At 35.0% G+C, this 15809-nt stretch overlaps 1 protein-coding gene across 3 annotated transcripts; it reads right to left on the bottom strand.

The window, feature by feature from the left end:
- Positions 1-547: 547 nt before the first annotated feature.
- LOC128025107 (pantothenate kinase 1-like) lies at positions 548-15182 on the bottom strand. 3 transcript variants are annotated; one of them, XM_052611121.1, is made up of 8 exons: positions 14619-15037; positions 10601-10953; positions 10150-10403; positions 7105-7281; positions 6888-7011; positions 6336-6461; positions 3625-3723; positions 548-3511 (listed from the first exon to the last, which is right to left on the bottom strand). In XM_052611121.1, the coding sequence occupies exons 1-7, from the start codon at positions 14878-14880 to the stop codon at positions 3664-3666; spliced, it is 1356 nt and encodes a 451-aa protein (XP_052467081.1). In that variant the 5' UTR covers positions 14881-15037; the 3' UTR covers positions 548-3511; positions 3625-3663. The 3 variants fall into 3 exon arrangements, with proteins under 3 accessions (XP_052467081.1, XP_052467083.1, XP_052467082.1); XM_052611123.1 differs by lacking the exon at positions 14619-15037 and adding an exon at positions 15044-15182 and having other exon boundaries at positions 548-3723; XM_052611122.1 differs by lacking the exon at positions 14619-15037 and adding an exon at positions 13719-13893 and having other exon boundaries at positions 548-3723.
- Positions 15183-15809: the final 627 nt, after the last annotated feature.

Here is a 15809-nt window from a genome sequence, read left to right as displayed (position 1 = left end):
GGTATTTATGAGTGAATCTGTTAAAATAGCCTTTGAAGAGACCAGAAATTAGGTACACCAACAAATACACTCTTAAAAATAAAGGTGCTTCATGATGCCATAGAAGAACCTTTTTGTCTAACGTTAGATGGTTCCATAAAGAACCTTTAAGAACCTAAATAACAGTGTTAAGGTCCATAAAAGGTATGAAAAGTTGTCGTAAGAAAACCTCATCTGCCTACAGATGTGTCTGGGTTATATAAAGCGACGGGAACACTTTTTGTGAGCGAAGAAAACAAAATACTAAATACACATACACATAGAAACTTACGTAGCAGTAAAATAACTGAAATTAAAACATTACGGAAGATTAAATTTAGCACCAATTAGTACTAAAGTAGTTTGAATGAATTGATTCAAGTGGAATAAGGATTCATATATAATGAACAAAATACTATAGGCGCAACGTCTCTTCTGTTATGTTTGTGAATGAGCAGTAAACCGGTCGAAGTGTTTATTTTTGAATGAAAAGAAAGAAAATAAATAAAAAGTAATAACAGTAAACCAATTACCATAATTAACACATTTATTAGATATTTACAAAATAGTTAATTGACAAATGAAGTTAGCTTTTCACCTGATAACTCAAAACCAATATAAAGAATTCTTATTGACATTTTAGAGCTAATAATATGATTTCATCATTTACTAGGAGACAGAATTAAATCAAGGATTCATCAACATCAAACGTTATAGCATAAGAAATACACTTAAAATTTATGTAGTGATATAGACAAGTTTGTCAGGAGACTGAGCTAATTAATAAGGGGTATTAGCAAGGAAAATTAACATTTAATTATCTAAAATTAGACTATTTATTAAGAAGCAACTGAGCTCTAGAAAAAGCTTATAATTCAGCTTCAATGGCTCTTCAGCATTTATAATTTAGAACATGCTTTCTGAAGAAATGGGCATCAAACATGTACAGTCTGGGACAGATACATTTATGAAAGGAGAGAAAGATTACATTTAATTTAATACAAACAGCGCATTGACATTAACATGCGCTGACATAAGATCCAAGTGTTATGCTGGTTTACAAGAACAAAACTTGACAAAGGCAATTTGACTACATTGGAGCGATCCATTCAAATGCCTGAAGGTGATGATACATGGGGAATCTTTTTTGAGCAACGTGTCTTGGGCACTTTCCCATTGAGAATGGGCAGAAAATTTCTATTTGGATATTTTAGATCGGTTGTATGCTCGGTGTCTCACCTGGTTGCCCATTTATGGTAACACTGAACAGCAACATTGCTCAAAAAGTTGCCCAGTGTATCATCGCCTTAAGGGGTGACACACCTGTTCAGAAATTGCTTACATGCTTTGTATTGGCTCAGTAAAAATACAAAGTACCGACACATGCATTCAGTCTGCTGTGGCATACAGGTAAAGCAATACCCCCCCCCCCCCCCCCAAAAAAAGGAAAAACTGCAAATATATTGTTAAAGCTTACTCTATACAGTGATGTGGATTTAGCATTTGCAACAATGCAGAGGATACAGAGATAAAGCCTTGTCTCTATCAGTAAAAGGCACCCCGTAACACTTGGAAGTTACTTTTGTGGCTCAGAGAGATGTTGGGATGCCATTGTGCATAATCCAGACATCCAAAGACAAAATGGCACCCCACTGCATAAGGCAATTCTAAGGACTGAGCAGAAGTAAAGCATGAATCAACAGACAGAAGGAAAAGAAGTAGAGGCTGTGTGTTTAACGTGCGGTCACAGATGTTAACCAGCAGCTTAAATACACATTAATGTCAGCACAGGTCTGTTGTTGAGTTACAGTACCTGATGAACATGTAGTCGGTTCGGTACAATCACAATAAGTGATTATTTTTGACACAAAAGACAGAATCTTCTAATAGAAATTGCATCATGATATTATTCCTCTTATTACTTCCTTTTAGGAGTTTTGGTCTTGCTTGCATTCATGATGATCAGCAAAAAAAAAAAAAAAAAAGAAATCGTATTTTCTCAGTGCTGTTAAAAAGTATTGCGTGTCTTTTTTAGTTCATATTTAGAGTGTGCTGGAAAAATGAGAAAATGAAATTGGTAGAACTGTATGGTGTCACGCTGTGGCTCAAAGAGAGGGAAAAGCAATACATTTTCTTTTAGAAAGGCTTTTGTTTCCGATCTTACATATTTAGATAGATTATAATGACTGGAATATCTTTTTTGGGATTTCTGATTCCAGCTTTAGGAGCACATCATGCATCTGGTTCTGAACAACAACCTGGAGCGTTCACAGTCAGACCCAGCTGTCCAGCATTAATACAGAGTTAAAACATGTTTAGGCATATACAGTAGTTAAGCGATTCTCATGTTGATACATGAGGGGAAAAAAGGCAAAATATGTTCATTAATAGATGAAGTTTAAGATGAAAATGTTGAAAGGATGAAGGCATTTGCAAGGAGGTTTGACAGTAAATATATGTCTTGGTTAGCAGTCTCAAATGAAATTTAAGACATCACTGCATAATGGCATGAATATGACAAGAGATGGTTTGTGCAAATGTTAAATTAAATAAAAACAACAACAACAACAAAACATTACACAATACAGTGTATATACACAGGGTATACGGTTAACACATTCAGATCAGAGAAATCTCAGCATTTGGGACTGCAAAACCAAATACAAATCATTATCACCATAAGAAAGGACTTATTGGACTGTATGTAGTGTACTATGAGAATTCTCCATCTGATGAAGATACTGTTTTCTAGTCAATGTAAAGGTAGTCAATTTGGTCCCAACACAATCGGTGTCAGCTCAGGTGCATATGTTCACTGTTCATTACATAGGGCAGTTAAAAGGAGGTAAAGATATCTCAGAAACTAAGATATCTTTGGCTAGACTCTGGCCCAATGTAGATAAAACAGGTCTACCTGACCACATTTAGCTAATTTTGTAAGTGTTCAAATAAAAGACTGATCTAACTGAAAAGTACTGAAATTTAAATGGTATTTGATGTATTATTATAAAAAATGAATGAATTTTGACTCACGCTTTAGTGTCCAAAATGACTGTATGATCAATAATACAACTTAGCATTTTTAATGTAATACAGATATTATAAATGCTTGTATGTGACTGGAAATGGGAAAGAAAAGTCCTGCATAAATGGACTGTTCTTACAGACTTTTCATCTATGTGTAAATGTAAATCTGATTTGTGGTTTAAAAGCATGATTTGTTCAGAGATGATTGGGGAAGGTTGTTTTTATACAGCAGGCTGTTCCACTTATACACATAATACTCACCTCCAAACCCTTTTCATACGTTACAACTGTTTTCATAAAGCTCACAAACAGGGAGAAGAGGGAGTATACAAGCATTATTATCCTAAATCATCTTCCACTTAAATCATCAATACATGGCAAAGGCAAATCTGTGCTGGGTGTATGGCAACGCTGACAAGAAACAGTTATCATGAGGAGAAGCTCAGAACATCTTGAACATCTGCTCCTGTCACAAGCATAGAAGAGCCAGCATGTAGATGATTTAAAGAGAAATGGAAACTCGTCACATTATTAAATGGCTTTTTCTTATTAGGGGATGTGGCTTTCCTGAAATCTTACAGCAGCTTCTGGTTTGAAGGTTGGGTTTTCCTCAGTGTCTCAGGAGTCTTCAGTCATCTTTAGTAGCTCTAGGAAGGCACCAACAGCTCCAAAATAACCCTGCAGTAAAGAAGCAGAGTATTTCATTATATTTCCATACATGCTTATTTCATATGATAAGATGGCATTTGCTGAGGCCTAATCAGCAATCAGTGGCTGATATGTTGCATACATTACTGTGTATTAAAGGTGCTGTAGGGAACTTTTGTAAAAAAAATATTTTTTACATATTTGTTAAACCTGTCATTATGTCCTGACAGTAGAATATGAGACAATTATATTCGGACTATTTTAGATTGCTTCGGGGGTACCGCGGCGGAGTAACCCAGTACCTTTGTGATTCTTCATAGACATAAACAGAGAGAAGTAGCTCCGGCTACAATGTTCTTCCGCAAGACGCAAGCAGTTCTGTTTATTAACCGCTAAAGCGTCAAAAGTTCTCTACCGCAGCTTTAAAATAAGAATAATTAATTTTAAAATAAGTCATTTTTAACCTGTAATAATACTATATTTTAATCAAATAAATCAGCCTTGGTGTGCAAAAAGAAACTTTAAAAGGTAAAAAAAAAAAAAATCTTACTGACCCCAATCCTTTGAATAAATATAAAATATCTAATGAGATGTACACAAGCTGAACCTTTTAATTTGAAATAATTTTTATTTACATAATACTTTCTTATTAATATTTTCTGATTAGTAAATTCACACTATTTGGCAACAGAAATCAACATTGTCCATTGATGGGTCTGTGGTAGTCTTTGAAGCTGACAGAAGGGGGAGCTAAAGGTCCTGATCTGCAAAGTGGTCATACATACACTGATCATAACAGTAAATGGCACTAACATCTTGTTCACTTTTAACAATATTTAAACATTTCTCATTTATTGTGCACCTATAAATAACAAATTTAGAGCAGCAGGCCTATTCATCATCTGTTGTATAATTATATATATGGTTGAATGTGCACGACCAGCAACATTGTTCAGAATGCAAATAAAAAACTTTTTGAGCAATTTTGCTGGTCAAATCTTTTTGAGCAATGTTGTTTGGGCATTTTCCCATTGTGAATGAGTAACACATTTCTATCTGGATACTTTAGATAGGTCATGGGCCCTGTGTCTCACCTGGTTGCCACATTAGCTAAAGTTGCCTGACAACATTGCTCAAAATGTTGTGTATCACCCTAAGGGGTGACACACCTGTTCAGAAATTCCTTACATGCTTTGCATTGACTCAGTAAAAATACAAAGTACAGACACATGCATTCAGTTTGCTGTGGCATACAAGTAAAGAAAGTGTGCTTAATGTGCTGTTACAGATGTTACCAGCAGCTTAAATACACATTAATGTCAGCACAGGTCTGTTGTTGAGTTACAGTACCTGATGAACATGTAGTCGGTTCAGTACAATCACAATAAGTGATTATTTTTGACACAAAAGACAGAATCTTCTAATAGAAATTGCATCATGATATTATTCATCTTATTACTTCCTTTTAGGAGTTTTGGTCTTGATTGCATTCATGATGATCAGCAAAAAAAAATTAAAATAAAAAAAGTGCTCAGTGCTGTTAAAAATAGGCATTGAATGTTTGTTTTTTTTTAGTTCATATTTACAGTGTCCAGGAAGACTGAACATTTTTAATGGGTAGAACTGTATGGGATCACGCTGTGGCTCAAAGGGAGGGAAAAGCGATATATTTTCTTTTAGAAAGGTTTTTGTTTCCGATCTTACATATTTAGATATATTATAGTGACTGGAATAACTTTTTTGGGATTTCTGATTCCAGCTTTAGGAGCACATCATGCATCTGGTTCTGAACGACAACCTGGAGCGTTCACAGTCAGACCCAGCTGTCCAGCATTAATACAGAGTTAAAAGGAGACCTAAAACAGCAATCAATGGCTGAGATTTTCCATACACTACTGTGCATTTTAATAGAAAACAGTCATTTAAACTGTAATGATATTTCCCAATATTACTGTTTTTACTGTATTTTTGATCAAATAAATCAGTGTATAATTCATACAAATTTTAATTTGCATAATATGTTCTTACTAATATTTTCTGATTAAAAAAGCAACAGAAATCAACATTGTCCATTGATGGATTTGTGATAGACTCTGGAACAGACACAAGAGGGAGCTAAAAATACTGTCAATCTATAAAGTGTTCATACATCCACTGATCAGAACAGTAACACCTTGTATACTTTTAACAATATTTATTGTACACCTAGAAATACCAAATTTAGAGCAGGAGGCCTATTCATCTATTGAGTTATTATAATTTACTTCTAATAGAAATTTCTTCTATAATCTTATTTTTTATAAATCATCATGCAACAGGTGCTCATTTTCCTCTTGCTCCCTAAAATTTACATCATCACATTCATCTTCAGACACACCTCATACACGAACACACCACATTTTTTGTTTAAAAGGACCTAAGTGTAATTTTTTTTTAAAAATATTTCCACCATTTATAAAAATGTGTATTAAAGCATTAATGATATGGGTGTGTATAAAATGCTATGTACTCGGTTGCCTGATATATTGATTGACTATTATAAAGAAGGTAATGTGTAAGTTTAAATTTAGACAAACATAATTAACGCAACTGATTTTAGATTTGAAGGGAATTAAAAGGGATAAAAAAGGAAAAAGGCTTACTTCATGTTCTAAGAAAAGGGCTTTCAGTTGTCCGTCAGACCAGAAGTCCATGGCATAGGCTAGCAGCTTAGTTGATAATGTGTTGATCCGAAGGAAATTCCCAACAAAAACCACTCTATCGATATTCTGAAAAAAAAAAAAAAAAACAGTCAGGATAGACAGTAATATTGCTCCATTTAAATTATGAGGAATATAAAAGGGAAATCTACATTCCACTTGTTTTTTTTTTTTATATATTTTACACCAGAGTATCTTAAAGAAAAGAAAAAAAAAGTTTCTCCATCTTGTGACTGTTCAGTGTGCTGTGATAGCCCTGTACAATGCTGCTTGATCTCCATGCCACAAGACAACACTGTAAAGAAGCTCAAAGCACACAGAGTTCATGGTCATCTTAAGCACCATAGACTTGGTCTTTACAGTATATAGATTATTTCACAAGGTGTAGGCCACTGGATTTAACATATGTATTCTGAACAAAAATCAATTAATGTGGCTGCAAAAGCAGTTCTTAAAACAGAGGAGCTTTTACATGATAAGAAAATGTTTTCAAACCTCGTTGACTGCACACATGCGGGCGATGGAACCAATGTTGTTGGTGATGGTGACAAGAGTGGCCCTGGCCAGGTCCTCTTTACTTATACTATCACGTTTCTCCTTGCTCATCATATGACCAAAACTAAAAAAAATAAAGGAGGGGGGGACTTGAAGATCTTCTTTAAATCACAAACATGATCATTTTAAATATGGATGATGGCAAATCTGTCTATACCTGGATGCAACGGCGGAACCCTGGAGACCGAAGCGCTCATAATCACCTCCATAAATGTCCTTCACTAGTTTGTCCACATTTGTGCTGTCCCCTTTAGCTGCCATCTCTAAAGCCTCCTCAAATGTGTCACAGCCAGTCAGCAAACAACACAGGCCTAGAAACGTACCACCTCCTAAACTGAATCACAATCAATGGAGCAAATGAATGGCGGTGTATTTTAAAAATGTTGCGTTAATTTAAGTCATTTTCATTACAGATATATTATATTATATTATATTATATTATATATATATATATTATATATATATATATATATATATATATATATATATATAAAGAATGCAATAAAAAATAAGTAATTTATCATTTTTACTTCAGTTACAGAACTTAAGGCTCTTTATCGCCATCTGTGGTTGAAAAAGAAAATTGCAAGTTGTTGTAGAATACCTCACGTGGAAATTGTGGCCACAAATCAAAAATGTATTGTAGGCCATTTTTAATTTAAAAAGGGAACGATTTAGTACAACATTGCCACGACTAAAAAATTAATAATATGTTGTGGCAACAAATTCTTCATTCATGGCCACAATATCTTGCTTTTTTCCCCGCTGCATATCATAACTGTTATCTGCTGTACTTTGACGATGCTCTTCTCCATGAATAAATCAGCCGTTCTGAACAACAGTTATGGCCAAAAATATCGGCACCCTTGGTAAATATGATCAAAGAAGGCTGTGAAAATGAATCTGCATTTTTAATTATTTTGATCCTTTGTTTAAAAAAAAAAATCACAAAAATCTAACCTTTCATTGGATAATAAGAATTTAAAATGGCGGAAAATATCATGATGAAATAAATGTTTTTCTCTAAAACACATTGGCCACAATTAATGGCATCCTTTTATTCAATACTTTTTGAAACCTCCATTTGTCAGTTTAACAGGTCTAAATGGTTTCCTATAATGGCTGATGAGGCCAACACCTGACAAGAGATCAGAGACCATTCCTTCATTCAGAATCACTTCAGACCCTTTAGATTCCCAGCTCAATGTTGGTGCTTCTTCTCTACAGGTCACCACACTCATTTTCTATAGGGTTCAGATCAGAGGACTGGAATGGATATAGCAGAAGTTTGGTTTTGTGCTCAGTGACCCATTTTTGTGTTGTTTTGAGGTTTGTGTTTGGATTATTGTACAGTATGAAGACATGTCCCATTATAGAGTCAGTCACTTTGTGATTTTTTTTTATCTGTTGGTATTTGATAGAATCCATGATGCCATGTGTCTAAACAAGAGGTCCAGGACCTCCAGCAGTATATTTCATTGTACACATGGAGTACTTTTTATCCCTGTGTTCACCAAACCATCTTGATTTTTTTCCTGTTAAAAGCTCTGTTTTTAGTTTCATCTGACCATAGAAGCCAGTCCCATCTGAAGTTCCAGTCATGTCTGATAACTGAATAAGCTGGAGTTTGTTTTTGGATGAGCTAGGATAATTTTGTTTGAAACAACATGTGGTGATGTAGGTTCTGTTTGACAATGTTTTTTATTTTATTTTAGCAGTTAGCCAAGACTCTTTCTGCAATTCTCCAGCTGTGATCCTTGGAGAGTCTTTAGCCACTCAAACTATGCTTTAAGTTTCACTGTGTTTCACTGTGCATTAGAATGATATAGAGACATGTCCCCTTTCACACAGATTTATAACATTTTCAGTTGATTGGAAATTCTTAATTATTGCCCTGATGGTGGAAATGGGAATTTTCACTGCTCTAGCTCTTTTAAAGCCACTTCACTAATTTGTGAAGCTCAATTATCTGTAGCTGCACATTAGAAATATATTCGGTAACATTTTAGAATAATGGTCCATTAGTTAATGTTAGTTAACTACTTTAGTTAACATGATCTAAGCTAGAACAATCCTTCTAGAGCATTTATTTATCTTCGTTGATGTTAATTTACTAATGCATTATTCAAATCAAAAGTTGTGCTTCGTTAACACTAGATAATGTGCTGTGAATTAGTATTGTTCATTGTTTGTTCATGTTAATTAATTAACATTAACTAATGGACCATTATTCTAAAGTTTTACTATATATTTTGTTTTTTCTCATTGTGATGGATGATTACAGTATTTTCCGGACTATAAGTCGCATTTTTTTCATAGTTTGGCTGGTCCTGCGACTTATAGTCAGGTGCGACTTATTTATCAAAATTACTTTGACATGAACCAAGAGAAATGAACTAAGAGACCTGAACCAAGAGAAAACATTACCATCTGCAGCCGCGAGAGGGCGCTCTATACTAAGTTCTCCTGTAGTCTACATTGAAGACATAGAGCGCCCTCTCGTGGATGTAGACGGTATTGTTTTCTCTTGTTTCTAAATAAATGTGACTTATAGTACAGTGCGACTTATATGTTTTTTTCCCTCATCGTGACGTATTTTTGGACTGATGCGACTTATACTCAGGTGCGACTTACAGTCCGAATTTGGGCTTTGTTTTCCCTCATATTTATATTTCTGTGAAACAGGAAGCCTTGGATGGATCATTTCATGTTCATAATCACCCTGGAGAGCTCAAATTTGTGAATATGAATGTGAATATACTTCTGAGATATTTTACTCATAAGAAATACTAGGGGTGCCAATAAATGTGTCCAATGTGTATTTGAGAAAAACATTCATTTCATAATGATATTCCCCCCCCATTTTAAATTCTTATTATCCACTGACAGGTTAGATTTTTGTTAATTTCTTTAAAATAAAAGATCGAAAGAATTAACAATGCAGATTCATTTTCACAGCCTTCTTTGATCATATTTACCAAGGGTGCCGATATTTTTTGGCCATGACTGTATATCTATGTTTCTTTGATAACATATCTGAGTAATGTTTCATCTGGTCAGTTAGTAGCATATCTGCTGTTGTAGTAGCAAGATCTTATTTTATGTACTTATGTAAGTGATGTATAGGAGCAGGATGAAGGGCATAAAACTGAAATTAACCTGTGTGCTTAAGCACAACAAAAAACATGATGCCATAATTCACCTGGTGCCTGTGACTCGCTTGTAATCATCCTTGGAGTAGACAGCCAGGATGCTTACCCCCGAGCCAATGTTTACCAGCAACATAGGGAAGGGGTTCTCCAGGCTAAATGGCCTCTTGACACAGTTTTCAGGGTGCGAGGGATTTTGGAAAAAATAACACCCTGGATGACCATTGAACCCGACTGAGTCAACATACAGCAGACCATGAATAAGACAGTCCAGTTCATCCAGCTTCTGGAGCTCCAAATCAGCCACCTGCAGGAAGAGGTAAATACACAAACACATAAATCATAAACGCGACAGACATAGCTAATGTTAATCATTCATTGTCCTGGCAACAGTAAAAGTATAAGTGGCAGTAGACGTTACAATATGTCAACAAAACAACATAGTTTTTGAATTAAATTAATAAATTCCATTGTTATATCACCATTCCCTTGTGGATCACACACCGTTCTGAAGTCGTCCTCAAATTTGTATGCTCCCCCACCCGTGGCGCACAGTGTGGTGTGTAGACTGGAGAAGTTCTTTTCTCTGCCCATTTGGATGAAGCCGTGCATATCTTGCGTGGGGAACCGAATGAAGTGGAGGTTGCCTTTCCGGCCACACATGGTGAGGTTCTTCAACTCCAGGTGAACGTCACGGATACCGGTGTTTCCATATGCCACGTTGGAGGTCAGATAGTGGCGGATGCTCTTCAGACTCTCCACTTCCTCTTGTTCTTCTTCAGCAGTTATGTCTTTGGGCTCAAAGTAAACCAGCTTGACCAGAGTGCCTCCAATATCCAACCCAAACCATGGAAAGGCTGGGGAAAAAATATTAGAAAGTAGAGCTGCACGATTAATCGTTAAAAGATCGTGATCTCGATTCAGACACCCTCTCGATCTCATTTCTAAATGACAACGATTCCCCGAGTCCATTAAACCTTTGACAAAGTCTTACCGGATCATTCAAAATCTGTGTTCACACTGCCGCTAACAAGGAGAGAGCAGGGGAAGTGGGGAAGTCGTGGCCTAATGGTTAAAGGGTTGGACTCCCAATCGAAGGGTTGTGAGTTCTAGTCTTGGGCCGGACGGAATTGTGGGTGGGGGGAGTGCATGAACAGCTCTCTCTCCACCTTCAATACCACGACTTAGGTGCCACTGAGCAAGGCATCGAACCCCCAACTGCTCCCCGGGCGCCGCAGCATAAATGGCTGCCCACTGCTCCGGGTGTGTGCTCACAGTGTGTGTGTTTGTGTTCACTGCTCTGTGTGTGTGCATTTCGGATGGGTTAAATGCAGAGCACAAATTCTGAGTATGGGTCACCATACTTGGCTGAATGTCACTTCACTTCACTTCAGTTACTATGTTTGGTTAAGAAACATCTTCACAAACTGTCTTTTCATCTACACAGTATTATTTCAGTCTCACAGTCATATTATCACAGAAATACTGGAATAAAGTTTATAGTTCAGATAAACATTCAGCAGCGATCAAAATAATGCAAATCCCCTTTTGAAAATACTGCGTTTCAAATAACGTTTGTGTCGAATGCATTGTTTCACCACTAGGTGGCGACAAGTTTCTTAAAAATGTATTTGTCAATGAATTAATTTTTCATTCAAGAGAAACGTTCAAAAACGCCAATTCATCCAGTAATCAAACAAGGGAAGTAGGTTTATGAGTGAGTCGTTGAATCAGTGATTTAAACTACTTTTTCAGAATTCTAATATAAAAAATGGGGGGTTTTAAATTATTATATATACACTACCAGTCAAAAATTTCTGAACCGTAAGATGTGTAATGTTTTTTAAAGTCGCTTCTGCTAACCAAACCTGCATTTATTTGATCCAAAGTACAGCAAAAACTGTAAAATTTTGAAATATTTTTTTACAATTTAAAATAACTGCTTTCTACTTGAATGTATTTAAAAATGTAATTTATTTCTGTTATGCACAGCTGAATTTTCAGTCTTCAGTGTCACATGATCTTCAGAAATTATTTTAATATTCTGATTTGTTGTTCAAAAAAACATTTATTATTATTATTAAGTTAAAAACAGATGAGTATATTTTTTTCAGGTTTCTTTGATAGAAAGTTCAGAAGAACAAAATTAATGTGAAATAGAAATATTTTGTCTTTGTCACACTTGATCAATTTAAAGAATCCTTGCAAAATAAAAGTATTAATTTATATACTTGTGATAATGATAGCAATAATAATAAATAGAAGTAATAATAATAATTTTTTTTATGTTTTTTTTTTAGCAGCAAATTAGCATATCACAATGATTTCTGAAGGATCATGTGACACTGAAGACTGGAGAAATGATGCTGAAAATACAACTTTTACCACAGAAATAAATTACATTTTTAAATATATTCCAATTTACATTTTTTATTGTAAAAGTGTATCACAACATTATCACTACTTTTGCTGTAATTTGGATAAAATAAATGTAGACTCTGTGAGCAGAAGATAATTATATAACAAAAAGACTTTTGGACTGGTAGTGTATATTAAAAATGTTTAATAACTCATACAGATTAATTAGACACTTTAAATTAGACTGCAGCAATAACATTTTGTGACACATTATTTTATTTAGTTCAGAATCGTGATCTCTATATGAGACCAAAAATATTGTGATTCTCAATTTATCCAGAATCATGCAGCCCTATTAGAAAGGGAAATTTTGGCATTCTTTCTTAACAAGTATAACCTGCATCTTTCTGTGAGGTATTGATGGGTGTGAAATAAATATGACAGGTGTGGAAAAATTCTATAATGTAAAATCTAATAAACAAATAATTAAAATATAATACTCAAGTGGCTTTCTTTTTTTGTGTTTTTAAAAGATTTTAATGTAATAATAATAATAATATATTGAATAATGTCTGACTGCAAATTACTATGACTGCTTTGGTAGGGGAAAAAGGCCTATTTGTTGCCATGGTAACAGCGGATTCAAAGAGATTGCCTGGTGATTCTGAGAAACATCCTGTCTTCAAAATAAAAGTCACACATCAGGTTTACATAATCTGTCTAGCATACAATATAATCTCTTGATAAAAACCATTCAGACCTTACTGACACAACCTTAGTGAATCAGTAAAATATCCTTGCAGCATTTGTGAGGAAGCAGTTTGTTATGTCATTGACTAGTTAAGGGAGTTTAGATGGGTGATGATAAGGTTGCTGGCAGATATACATGTAGGTGAAGGGTGTGTGTACTCCTTGTCTCAAAGATCAAAGTACTGCAAAGCCACCAAGAACACAGTGTCTTTACAAAAGTTAATGGAAAAAAAGTGAAGTCACAGCAGTTTATAGCCAACAACGTATTTAAGCAATGCAAGAAATAATTAAGATAGATTTATATACATTTAAAAAGCATATTTAAAATAAATTATGAATTACTATATATAATTGATTGGATTCTGGAGCGTGCAATAAGTTACTTCAACTAGTTCTTGATAGGTATGATAGTAGACCGTTAAAAGATGCTAATTAATACCAAGAAAATTTAATCCCTGAGTTTTATGTAGTGTACTGCTTTTTTTTGATTAAACAATATTACGCAGGACCTTACCTGGCTTCTTGACAATTAGTTTCATTCTTTGCAGGTGAGACAGACAGGATTGTGAAGACAGCAAAATGAAGCACGAAGCAACATACTCAGTATATGTACATATCATTCAAATGCTGCTGGCAGAAGAATAAACGTCCTAATGTCACTTTGCTGATGTAGCCTTTTTATGTTAATTACACAAGTACTATAAAACCTGACAGTTCGAATTCCCACCCCTTTGTGTGATCCTTCCCTCTCATTGGATGAAATCAAATGTCCTTCATATCTGGCGTGTTTTGGTCACGCCCTCACATTCTGACCTGGCCAATGAAATCCGCTCAACGAACATCACATTGATTTCACAACACTAAATAACCCGGTCTTTCAAAACAAACAAACTACCTAATACAGGCAAATGTGTTTTCAGTTCAAGCATTGTCTCTTTTAAATAGGCATTTCATTTGTTTTAATTGCGAAGAATAACACACAAAGAAAACCAAAAATTGGTTCACTTCCGGGACTTCAGGACACTTAAAAATCTCATCTTTACGTTCTTGGTACAAATATAAATATGAACGAAATGCAGGGGGAAAGTCTGGTGCTTCACTACAAACATGACCAAACAGTTAGTAAATAAAATGGAAATTGTAACGTACAATGGGATAACCTTTTTTTACAATGACGAACGAAAAACGAATGGCTAAAATAATGTCTGACAAGATGTTGATCATACAAAATAAATAATAATAAAATAAATAAAATAAAAAAAAGTTTAAAGCACTGGAATCGTTTTTTTGCTGCTTAAATTTTTGGATCTTTTTAAACGAAACATAGCCTACCTTAAAAATAGCTATTTTCTCTGTTGTGCTAATTGTCATAGTTAAGTTTAAGCTACCATTTAATACATGCATTATTACTTACGCGGTCTGTTCTTCTTTCCCGAATCCACGCGTCTTCGGAGTCTGCAGCGCTTCGTAGGCGAACCATTGTTGTGTACATCTTGATGAAGATGGTGGAAACTGTCAATACCATTATGGCCACCGCTACTGTCACTAGCACCCTGACCACCTCCGTTAGATGAAATACACTCTCCGTCATCGGACTGTTGAGTGTGAAATCCGTTTACTAAACCGTTCGTGTAGTGCGTCGTACCGTTTTGATCGGATGTTTCAGCATTTTCCATTATTTTACGTAGCAAATATGAACGTTCGCGAGACAGACAGATGCGTATTGACTCGACGTTTCGAAGGCGCTTCAAAATGTACAATTGTTTTTATCACAGTTCTACATAAATGCTGATGTGTTATAAAGAAATGAAGACAAAAGACAGGTCTTCAACATCTTACTTGAGGTCACTGACGGTCATTTCTTCAGTACACGCTTCTATGGCTTCCGAGTCAAACAGCCGGTATGCAACGTCATTAAGAAAAATGCTCACTCCCTCTTGTTGAGACGTCACGTTTCAGAGCCGACTAGCCTACTTACTATTACTCTTTCCTACAGGTATTTAAAAGCTCACAAAGCTTTCACGTTACATGAATACGTTTTTTTTTTTTTTTTTTTTTTTTTTTTTTTGTAATTTTTAAAACACCTGGTAGGTTAAGTAGGCTCAGTCTTGTTCAAATACCGATGTTGTCTTATTTCCACCACTCACTTGGATTTTGCCATAATAGACCTGTTCATAGGGAATTAAAGAATACACTATGTTTGTGCAAACTACAGCAGGTTTACATGGACGTCAGTGCTACTGGATCACAACATAAGTGAACTAAGTTCACTAACAATTTATTATTCACCACAATTCCAATATAATAGAGAAAAACTAAATTTTGATCAGTAGAAACATGTAAATAACTGTAATTTCAGCTGGATTCTACCTACAGGTCTATCACATTGAAAAAAAAAAAGGAATTGTTATGAAAACCTAAAAATCCCTGATGCATTTAGATTATCAATTGTCTAGAAGTAGCTAATGCTACTTTGTTATGTCAATTTGAATTTGTTCATTCACTAAATGCTAAATGCCTCATTCAGCTAATAAATTCAACGCAATGCATAGGCCTATTTCTTGTTCAACAAATTAGTTGTTCTGCAAATTAACACAATACATAT

Source organism: Carassius gibelio, chromosome A12, assembly GCF_023724105.1.
Source record: "Carassius gibelio isolate Cgi1373 ecotype wild population from Czech Republic chromosome A12, carGib1.2-hapl.c, whole genome shotgun sequence".
Taxonomy (NCBI): domain Eukaryota; kingdom Metazoa; phylum Chordata; class Actinopteri; order Cypriniformes; family Cyprinidae; genus Carassius; species Carassius gibelio.
Note: the sequence above shows the minus strand (reverse complement) of the source record. Positions and strands in the feature narration are given on the sequence as shown.